At 50.1% G+C, this 11480-nt stretch overlaps 1 protein-coding gene across 1 annotated transcript; it reads left to right on the forward strand.

Moving 5' to 3' along the window:
- The first annotated feature begins 1066 nt into the window (after nt 1-1066).
- LOC147747743 (uncharacterized) lies at nt 1067-5605 on the forward strand. The gene is made up of 2 exons (XM_086936356.1): nt 1067-2566; nt 5336-5605. The coding sequence occupies exons 1-2, from the start codon at nt 1067-1069 to the stop codon at nt 5603-5605; spliced, it is 1770 nt and encodes a 589-aa protein (XP_086792482.1).
- Nucleotides 5606-11480: the final 5875 nt, after the last annotated feature.

Raw genomic sequence — 11480 nt, forward strand, 5'->3', positions numbered from 1 at the left:
GTTGGGGTTCCTTTGCCAGGGTTGTACATAATACACACCATACAATTCTTCACCAGACGTTCAGCACATTTCTGTGATACGGCGGCCCCACATACCCGTCACACACCACGGTATTGCAGTCCTTCCCGTACGACAGAGAACCCGGCCAGAACGTCCATAGTAGCAGCCCAACCCACCAAATGTCCAACCCTCTGTCCTCTGTTCCAGGACCCAATCAGGAACGACGGAAACACGGAAGCACTACCACATGACCCCGGAAGTACCTCCCCCTCACGTGACCAGGACACTAGAAATACCGGACCCAGGAAACAGTCCGGCGTCAGATCGAGCTTGTGGCAGGAGACCCCGACTGGAGCGGTGAAGGAGAGAACGAGCGAAGAAGACGAAGAGTGGTCCGAGGATTGGTGGAGTCCACCGGAGGTTGCTGGGGAGCGGCCGCAACTCAACTTGGAGAGTTGCGGCGGAGCGGGTGAGTGATACGGAACCCCTCTGAGAGCACATTAGGTGCAGTGTAAATAACTCCTTTCTGTATAATTGAACTACCCTTTAGGCTCACGTCGTCACTCGGAGCACTGTGTATATATTGTAAAGCACTCCTCCACTTTGTACAGACACCCTTTAATCCTCACGTCCCACCACCCTACACCCTACTGTTTCTCGATACCCAGCTTGTGTCCATCCCTACCCTAACCCTTCCGACCTCTCCTCACTTTCGCCTTCCTACCCCTCACACTTCCCGGTGCTGGTAACAGGGATTTGACGAGAGAAGTCCGGCAGGACTAACGGCTCCTTTCTTTTCTTTGTTTTCTCCCGGTACCTCCGAGGACGCCCCAAGAGTAGAAGACCCGGAGAGCCCGCTGACATCGTTACCGGACCTGGACCCCTCTTCCACCCGTGGAGCTGTGCCTTTTATTTCTGGATCATTGACTCTTGCTAATCACCCTGTTTTGAACAACCGTACGGAAATAAATCAAACATTGCCCACTATATACGGCCTCCGCGCTTGATATTCCGGTCCGCCACACCCCCACGCGTACAGTTGGTGTCAGAAGTGGGATCCGGAGGCATGGAGGCCGTCGTGCAGAAAATGGCCGAGTCCCAGGAGATGTTGGGAAAGCTGATGGAGAAGTTTTTGAAAACTGCTGAGGAAGATCGGGGGCAACTGCATGACGTCCTCAAGGGCCAAGGGGATGCTCACGACCAGGCTATGGGGAAATTAACGGACGTCCTTGGACAACAACAACAACGACCCATAACCTCCCTCCCCTCCGTGGTCCTACAAAAGTACGTTCCTGGCGATGATCCGGACTACTTTTTTACGAACTTTGAAAGACTAGCACAGGCCGCCTCCTGGCCAGCCGATCGATGGGGGCAATATTTGGGACCGCTACTAACCGGAGACCTCCAAGCGGCCTATCAGCAAGCCAATATACAAGGCAACACACCCTATGATGACATCAAGAAGTGTATCCTGGAAAGGCTGGGCATAGATGACGAGACCTATAGAGTAAAATTACGCCAAGCCAAAGAAGGGCCCCAAGAAACCCCCAGGGCTCTGTCCTTCCGGATTAAAGATCTCGCCAATCGATGGTTACGCCCCGACACCTCCACAAAGGAGGATATCCTAGCAAAGATATATCTCGAGCAATTCCTGGCATCCCTACATCCGGCCACCCAAAAATGGGTGCGACAACATGCACGACTCACCCTCGACAGCGCGGTGGAGATCGCGAGTGCATACAGCCGAGCCCAAGAAACATCCAGGGGCAGAGATGATCATCCCCACCAAGCGCATGTCAATGCAGTCAGACCCCAGCGACCCCCTCCTCCAAGGAAAACGGAGCCGCCTTCCCTGCTGCCACCACCGCTCATATACAGACCACCCAATCCGGGTCCACAGTGTTACAACTGCGGCGGTTATGGACATATAGCACGTGTATGTCCACAGAAAGACGAACCCATGGAGATAGGCCTGGTACAGAACTATGTGTGTGCAACACCCGGGGAAAAACCTCCTCCGTTCCGTTGTCCCGTGTATGTAAACGGACATCCACTCCGGGCTTTGGCTGACACGGGCTGTCGCCAGAGCGTTCTACGGCCCCAAGACCTACCAACACCACCAAGACCACCCACAGGAACCGTCGCCATCCAATGCGTACACGGAGACACTAAAAGGTACCCTACCACCCAGGTGCGAGTACGGCACTCAGCTGATCCCGGGACTGAACTCACTGTAGGTCTAATACCAAACCTTCCTGAGCAAGTAATCCTAGGGAGTGACTATGCTGGTCTCCCTAAATTGGTGCAGGACACTACAGACTCCCTGAACCAATGGTGGGGAGAAGCACCCTTTTCCGGGGAACAACCGCTGGCTGAAGATCCGACCAAAGCCCGGAAATCCCGTAATCAGAAGAGGCAAGAAAAGCGAAATCACACCACCGCCTACCCGGTGGTTCCCGATGTCCATCCCTGGCAAACAGATAGAGAATTCCGGGCATCGCAACAGGAAGATCCCGTCCTACAAGAGGCCTGGGGAAAGGCCTTAGAACAGGAAGACCCCCTTCACGTATGTCCCTATTTCTTTAAAAAGAACGGACTACTTTATAGAAAAGGGAACCCAAACCAACCACCACAGCTATTGATTCCCGGACCCTTTAGAGAGAAGGTGCTCTTCCTTGCCCACAGCCATCTCCTAGGGGGTCACTTCAGCGACGAAAAAACCAGTTTGTCCATCCTCGAGAAATTTTATTGGCCCGGGGTACATCAGGAGGTCAGACAATATTGTAGAGAGTGCCCAGTCTGTCAGAGAAACAGTAGATATCGTCCACCCAGGGCTCCCTTACTCCCTCTACCCCTCATTGATATCCCCTTCACTCGGGTTGGAATGGACATCATAGGCCCCTTACTTCCCTCCCGCAGTGGCTGTCGTTATGCCCTAGTTCTGGTGGACTACGCCACTCGCTTTCCTGAGGCAGTGCCCTTACGCCAACCTACAACACAGACCATAGCTAAAGCCCTCATCTCCATATTCTCACGAGTTGGGTTTCCCAGGGAGATCCTTACGGATCAAGGCACTCCGTTCGTCTCATCCCTAATGAAACAAGTCTGTTCAAACCTCGGCATAAAACAGATCCGCACGTCCGCCTACCACCCCCAGACAGATGGGTTGGTAGAGCGATACAATGCCACCCTGAAATTAACACTGAAGAAAATGTTGGCCTTAGAGGCAAAGAGGTGGGAGGAGATGTTGCCGTTGGCCTTGTTTGCCATTCGGTGCAAAACTCAGAGCAGCACCGGATATTCTCCCTATGAGTTGCTATATGGTCGACCACCCCGCACCCTTCTGGACATGGCTCAAGAAGCCTGGGAGGCCGAACCTGACAGAACCCGACCCCTGCCAGAATATGTTGAAAATCTAAAAACACACCTCGCCCAGCTACGGGACATTGTCCGTCAGAATATGGAAAACGCACAAGCTAGCCAGAAACGGCAATATGATAAGGGTACCAAACCACGTTCCTTTAACAATGGGGATCTAGTTCTTCTGATGAGACCATCATCAGATCACAAACTGTTAGGACAGTGGCAAGGACCCTATGCGATTCTTCGCCAAGTGACCCCGGTCACCTACGAAGTAGAGCTCGATCCTGTTCGAGGCACCACACAGGTGTACCATGTCAATCTTCTTAAAAAATGGGAGGGACCCCGACCCGTCCTAGCCACCAACGACATGCCAACCCCTTTTTTATTTGAGTCATGCTTTGACCCCGAGATGACCGAAGAACAGAGACAGAGTCTCCGAGAGGCCCTACAACCCCTACAGAGTGTGTTTTCCTCCTCACCAGGTCACACGACCATCACAGAACACAGCATACACACTGAGCCTGGTAAGATTGTACGGCTTCGACCCTACCGGGTCCCTGAAGCCCGTAGGAACGTGATCAGACAAGAAACCGAACTAATGTTGGGTATGGGGATCATTGAGCCTTCCATCAGTGAATGGAATTCCCCCATAGTTCTAGTGCCTAAGCCTGACGGGTCCGTGAGGTTTTGCATAGACTTCAGGGAGGTAAATAAAATATCTACCTTCGACACTTATCCCCTTCCACGGGTCGATGAGATGGTCGAGAGCATAGGGAAGGCCCGATACATATCCACGTTAGATCTCTGCAAGGGCTACTGGCAGATTCCCCTTAGAACACAAGACCGAAAGAAAACTGCCTTTTCTACCCCAGACGGCCTATTCCAGTTCACAGTATTACCTTTTGGGTTACACGGGGCACCCGCCACCTTCCAAAGGGCGATGAACCAAGTGTTAAGACCACACTCAGGATATGCCGGGGCCTACCTCGACGATATTGTTATCTATAGCAATAGTTGGGCGGAACACCTCGATCACCTCAACAAAGTCGTTAGGTCCCTTGGCTCTTTTGGGTTCACCATTAATCCTGCAAAAACCACGCTAGCGGCTACCTCGGTGAAGTACTTGGGCTACCTCTTAGGAGAAGGAATGATACGTCCACAGGCCAAGAAGGTTGAGGCCATTCAATCCATTCCATTTCCCCAGTCTCGAAAAGACCTCCGGGCATTCCTAGGCCTATTAGGTTATTACCGCAGGTTCATACCCAATTTTTCCCAGACTGCAGCTCCCCTCACTGATCTCCTAAGGAAGTCAACAAAAACCGAAACCCTCCTCAAGAATCCCAACCCTGTTCTACTGTTGGCCTTTTCTCGACTCAAAGCAGCATTAACCTCTAAACCGGTATTGGTCAGTCCGGACTATTCACGGACTTTCCTCCTGCAGACAGACGCCTCAGACCAGGGTTTAGGGGCGGTCCTTTCACAGAGAGACGACAATGGGAACGAGAACCCCATTTTATACCTGAGCCGTAAACTGTATCCCCGCGAAACCAATTACGCTGTTGTAGAGAAGGAAGCATTGGCCATTAAGTGGGCGGTGGAAAGTTTAAGGTATTATCTGGAAGGGAGAGAGTTTGTCATCTATACTGACCACGCCCCTCTGGAGTGGATGGCCCGTAATAAAGGACATAACGACCGGGTCCTCCGGTGGTTCCTAGCTCTGCAACCATACCGATTTCGGACATTACACCGTAAAGGGACTGAACAGGGCAATGCCGATTTCCTCTCCCGTTATCCCATGGCCCACACCCGTACTAGAAAGACAGCTAGGGGAAGGGGATGTGATACGGCGGCCCCACATACCCGTCACACACCACGGTATTGCAGTCCTTCCCGTACGACAGAGAACCCGGCCAGAACGTCCATAGTAGCAGCCCAACCCACCAAATGTCCAACCCTCTGTCCTCTGTTCCAGGACCCAATCAGGAACGACGGAAACACGGAAGCACTACCACATGACCCCGGAAGTACCTCCCCCTCACGTGACCAGGACACTAGAAATACCGGACCCAGGAAACAGTCCGGCGTCAGATCGAGCTTGTGGCAGGAGACCCCGACTGGAGCGGTGAAGGAGAGAACGAGCGAAGAAGACGAAGAGTGGTCCGAGGATTGGTGGAGTCCACCGGAGGTTGCTGGGGAGCGGCCGCAACTCAACTTGGAGAGTTGCGGCGGAGCGGGTGAGTGATACGGAACCCCTCTGAGAGCACATTAGGTGCAGTGTAAATAACTCCTTTCTGTATAATTGAACTACCCTTTAGGCTCACGTCGTCACTCGGAGCACTGTGTATATATTGTAAAGCACTCCTCCACTTTGTACAGACACCCTTTAATCCTCACGTCCCACCACCCTACACCCTACTGTTTCTCGATACCCAGCTTGTGTCCATCCCTACCCTAACCCTTCCGACCTCTCCTCACTTTCGCCTTCCTACCCCTCACACTTCCCGGTGCTGGTAACAGGGATTTGACGAGAGAAGTCCGGCAGGACTAACGGCTCCTTTCTTTTCTTTGTTTTCTCCCGGTACCTCCGAGGACGCCCCAAGAGTAGAAGACCCGGAGAGCCCGCTGACATCGTTACCGGACCTGGACCCCTCTTCCACCCGTGGAGCTGTGCCTTTTATTTCTGGATCATTGACTCTTGCTAATCACCCTGTTTTGAACAACCGTACGGAAATAAATCAAACATTGCCCACTATATACGGCCTCCGCGCTTGATATTCCGGTCCGCCACACCCCCACGCGTACAATTTCGTAATGCCGTCATTCTTCCACACAGGAGCCAGCAACTTGCAAATACCTTTCGCGCTGATATGTGCTAACCCATGTGCCATTGTCACAACGGCCAGCACATACGCATCAGGCAACAACCATTTTTTCTGATCCGACAAATCAATCCAACAACCATTCGCATCCAACTTTCCCGTACTTTCTTTCCACTTCGCCTTTTCAGTCTCGGTGGCCTCATTCTGAATTTCTTTCACACTTTCGATAGTGTCTTCACACATGCTCGATTCTGTAGGCCACCTAACCGAACTCGTCACATACATTCGAGTGCTAAGGTTCCGGGCAGTCTCCTTAGCAGTCTCATCCGCAAACGCGTTACCACGACCAACATCATCCGTCACCTTACGATGCGCACTACACTTAACAATCGCAACTTGCGTAGGCAAAGTCAATGCATCCAAAAGATCATTCACAAGCTGGCCATGCTGAATCTTCGTACCATGCGACGTCAAGAAACCTCTCTCTCTCCACAATCGTCCAAAACTATGTGCAACGCCGAACGCGTATTGGCTATCGGTAAACACATTCACGCGTTTCCCTTTCGCCAACACACATGCTCTAGTAAGAGCAATCAATTCTGCAGCTTGGGCAGAATTTTGATTCAACCTTGCAGTCTCAACAACAGTATTCAACGTTACAACAGCATAAGCAGTAGTCACATCGCCATTCGGCAGTTTAAAACATGACCCATCCACATACAGTGTGCCATCCGGATCTTCCAATGGGGTGTTTTTAAGGTCCACTCGACCTTTTGTTTCCTCCTCAGTCCTCAAGTAGCAATCATGTTCTGCTACTTCATCTGACTCTGTGCTAAGTGGTAACAAAGTTGCCGGGTTTAGAACGTTACAACGTTTTATCTGAATATGGCTTGCCAATAATGTCAACTCGTACCCAGACAACCTCGCACTCGTCAAGTGCTGAGTTTTCGTTCGATTCAAAAGAGTATCGACTGCATGCGGAACCATCACCGTAAGCATATTATCCATGACCAATCCTGCTGATTGTCGGATGGAGACCGCAGCTGCCGCAGTTGCTCTCAAACAACTCGGCAATGCTCTAGCTACTGGGTCCAAGGTCGAGGAAAAATATGCACATGGACGTTGCTTACCACCAAAAGGTTGCGTTAAGACACTCAACGCACAACCTTCCCTCTCGTGAACATATAATGTAAACGGCTTACTGTAGTCAGGAGTACCTAACACAGGAGCCGAGCACAATGAATCACGCAATTCAGAAAAACTTTTCTGACATTCTTCCGTCCATGGTAAAGGAGTTGAAACATCCTTGCACGTAAGAGCCACCAATGGTTTCGCTAGCAATGAAAAATTAGGAATCCATTGCCTGCAGTACGACGTGATACCTAGAAAGGCACGCACATCTCTTTGGGTTTTTGGCACAGCCATTCGCGCAATCGCTGCAATTCTCTCTGGGGTCAATCTCCTTCCCTCCTTTGACAATAAGTGACCTAGATAGGTTACTTCTTGACAACAATATTGGAGTTTAGAAGGTGACACCTTATGATTTAACTCACAGAGATGTTGCAGCAACGACACCGTAGCAATTTTGCAAATGTCCTGAGTATCGGCAGCCACCAATAAGTCGTCGACGTATTGGATCAAGGCCGCACCAACCGGCAACCTGAATGCATCCAGTTGACCCTTCAAGGCTTGACTGTAAATAGATGGACTTTCACAGTAGCCCTGAGGAGCGCGTTTGAACCGGAAGCTACGTCCACCGAGAGAGAAACCGAAAAGGTCCCTGCTCTCTTCGGCAATCGGGATGCTGAAAAACGCATTTTTCAAGTCAATCACCGAAAACCATGATGCAGAAGCTGGAATCAGAGTCAGTAGCGCCGTGATGTCAGGCACAACGGGAAATTGAGGAACCACAATCTTATTTACCTCCCGTAAATCGATAACAAAGCGATAAACAGGTGGTTTTGAAGGATCAGTACGTTTAAGAATGGGCAGCACAGGGCTGTTGCACACGTTTCCCCGAGTCTCTTCAATAACATCTTTCTCGATCAAATCATAGATGATCGCCAACAGTGCTCGTTCACCATCAAGGGAGATACGATATTGGGGAATACGTGGCAATCGTACATTAGATTTCAACTGTACAACATAAGGTGAGATATCAAGTAGGCCCACATCATTAGGACCCGTTGCCCACAAAGACGCAGGAAGAGAACTCAATTCCGGTGGGAGCTTATCGAGGGACAAATACATAGGAGAGACAACCCTCTCTCCTAACGTAAGCTTTACACCCGCAGGAGAACAATACAAAGTTGCGTACAAACGTTTAAGCAAATCCAGGCCCAAAAGATTTTCGCCACAACCCGTGGTTAGAATCAACGGAGCTTCTAGCTCACGAGGCCCAATTTTAAGGGGCAAAGGGCGCGAAACTGGATTGCTAACGGGGGCGCCAGAGAATCCAACGGAAACATTTGTTAAGCCAGACAAAGGTGCGCCAGGGAGTTTCGAATGCATGATAGAACTTTTCGCTGCACCAGTGTCCAACAGAAAAGGCTCAACGACGCCCGATGTAGCAACTGCGACGTAAGGCCCTCTCTGATCAACCGGAACTGATACCACTCCCTCTCCTTGTCTTTGGCTGTCCTAGTAATTACTGTCGTCAGTTCCCTGATCGACGTAATAATCGTCTACATTGTACTGCGCAGATCGTCCTTGCGATGATCCACGTTGATCGAAACAATTATTAGAATTGGATGAGTTATCTGAGCGATCATTCTGAGCACCACGACCTCTACCACGTGATGTTTGCTGCGAACCACCACGACCTCCTCTAGATGAGTTACCATTGTTACGTTCATTCAAAACTGGGCAATTGAATTTAATGTGTCCCTCCTGTCTACAATAAGCACATTGATTGTACCCTAACGAGGATCTTTGGGAGGAGGAGTCATTACGCGGCTGCGAGCGATTCGATTGCGACTGTGATCTATTCTGTTGGGACGCATTCTGATTTGAACGCGGAGGATACGCTTGCTGAAGCAACACTTTAGTTTTTAGCTCTTTCGTCTTTTTATCAGCACGGTCGTTCTCTTCTTTCTCTCTATTCTCATAGTATTGTGCCGTAGCCAATATCTGAGCCGAAGTAGAAACGGCCCATGCACTTTCCGAATTTCTCAATTTATTGCTCAAATCGGGCAATAAATTCGAAACAAATTTATCCACAAACAATCTCTGACCACCCTCGGTACCCATATCCTGTCCACTATGGTCAATGAATGCTTCCTCGAACCTCGTAAAGAAGTCGGAAACACTCTCGTCCTTCTTCTGCTTACAGGCTGACAATTTGTCCCAATTCACTCTCATAGCTGGCATAAGAGTTTTCATTAATGTTATTATTCTTTGAGGGAGAGCAGCAATCAACTGTTCAGGCTTAGCGCCGCCAACTTGCAACCCATCTGCCGCTATAATGGCCGCCCAATCACCACCTAGTTCATTTGTGTGATTTTCCTGACGAATCTTAGCCCATACCGGTTGTGGTACGACATTGCCAAACAACATGTCGATATCGGCAAGATTCATTACCGTAGCATCCACGAGCTGCGATAATTCTTTGTAATACCCTGCAGGATTTTTGCGAGGGTCAGGCAAAGATTGCTTCACCTGCAACACTTCCGATCTTTTCCATGGGAGATGTATCCATACTCTCTGGAAATACGGCGGGACCGGAGGGGCAGCTGCGGGGTTACCTGGCATCCAAACCGGTGGAACTTCACGCATAGGGTATTGGCCAGACTCGGCTGATTGTTTTTCAATATCCTCAACAAACAATGCATGAGGGATCGGAGCGGGACGAAGAGATAGCAGTCGTTCAACAGCACGTCGAACATTAGTATCCACTATCAGTCCATTTGCGAACTGAAGCTGGAGATCAGACAGAGCGGTGAGCACCTCGTCAGGCGCATCAGCCGCTATTTGATCATAAAGGAACTTACACATTTCATTAAACACATATCTCTGGGTTGGTATATTGAATTGACAAAATGTTTCGAGGACAACACGGGGTGGACACCTAAGAGGATTTACCATCCAACCCATCGCCATATTATATAACGCAACGCGTTCTCTGTTTCCGGGAAGCTGACTACGTCTCTGAGGACCATCGAAACCAGCGGACCCATGAACAGGCCCGAGCGAATGAAAGAAACTAGCCGCAAGAGGAGAATTGCGACTACGAGTAGAGGGAGAAGCATACGATACAGGACTAACAAGAGAAGGAGTAGACACGGTAGCAACAGCAGGGGTTAACAAAACAGGAGCAGTAGCAGGAGCAGTAGCGGGAACAGGAGTATGTGGAAGCGGAGGAGCAGTAGGGATAGAAACAGGCAAAGGAGCAGGAACAGTCGGAAGAACGGGTGCAGGTTGAGGAACAGGCGGAGGAGGAATAGGCGGGAGAATAGGTACGGCAGGGACCACAGGAACTGCGGTACCCTGTACGTACGGAGGTGGCGACTTCATAAGATAAGACATTAAGGGATCCTCAACTGGCTCTTCCTTCTTTTCCGACTCCGTTGGTAAAGCGGGGTAACATTTATCTACAGTCATACGCTGTAATCGGTCAAACACTTCCTTATCCTTAACCTCCTTATCTCGCTGAAATTGCTCTGCTTTCTTCACTATAGTAGCAACATTATCTCGCTGATTACGTTTAGTCTGTCTGATTTCTTTCTGTCGGGCTTCTTTGCGCCACAACCGAAAGGCATCAAACATGGCCGGCCTTGACTTTCTTTCGAACAATTTAATCTCTAGATTATCTAAAATCGGGGCCTCGAGGCTACCATGAGGTGGCCAACGAAGGTCGCCATCCTTTTTCGTATATTTAATCCAGTAATCGTTAAAGGTAACTGGGCCTAGCCCATGCTTACTATAGAGCTCATACGTGGGAGTTCCAACCGGAGGTATCGGACACGAGTCCTCCAGTCGGGAATCCGTACCACAAGATCTGAAACAACTAAACAAAGTACTGCGACCAGGCATCTTGCACACTAGCCGAGTTTCACAAACTTCAAGGGTTACGGGATTTACCAAGTCCCAGCAAAGAACAAAACCCTCGGTTTTTGGCGGCTGCAGTCGTCAAACAACACAACAAAGGACGCTAGCAAAGTGTCACCGACAAAAACACTCACACAGCGCTAACAACAAAAACACTCGCTAAAGTGTCAACAACCAAGAACCATGGGAGCGACCCACAAATACTTAACTCAAAGATCGATGGCGTCACCAGGAAGGCCCGTCAATCGTCTC

This window comes from Lissotriton vulgaris, chromosome 1_1, assembly GCF_964263255.1.
Source record: "Lissotriton vulgaris chromosome 1_1, aLisVul1.2, whole genome shotgun sequence".
Classification (NCBI taxonomy): domain Eukaryota; kingdom Metazoa; phylum Chordata; class Amphibia; order Caudata; family Salamandridae; genus Lissotriton; species Lissotriton vulgaris.

Coding starts and splice junctions, on each gene's coding strand:
- LOC147747743 (XM_086936356.1), top strand. CDS start 1,067: ATGGAGGCCGTCGTGCAGAAAATGGCCGAGTCCCAGGAGATGTTGGGA. Junction 2,567..5,335: donor AACAGGAAGACCCCCTTCAC/GTATGTCCCTAT, acceptor CCTCTGTTCCAG/GACCCAATCAGGAACGACGG.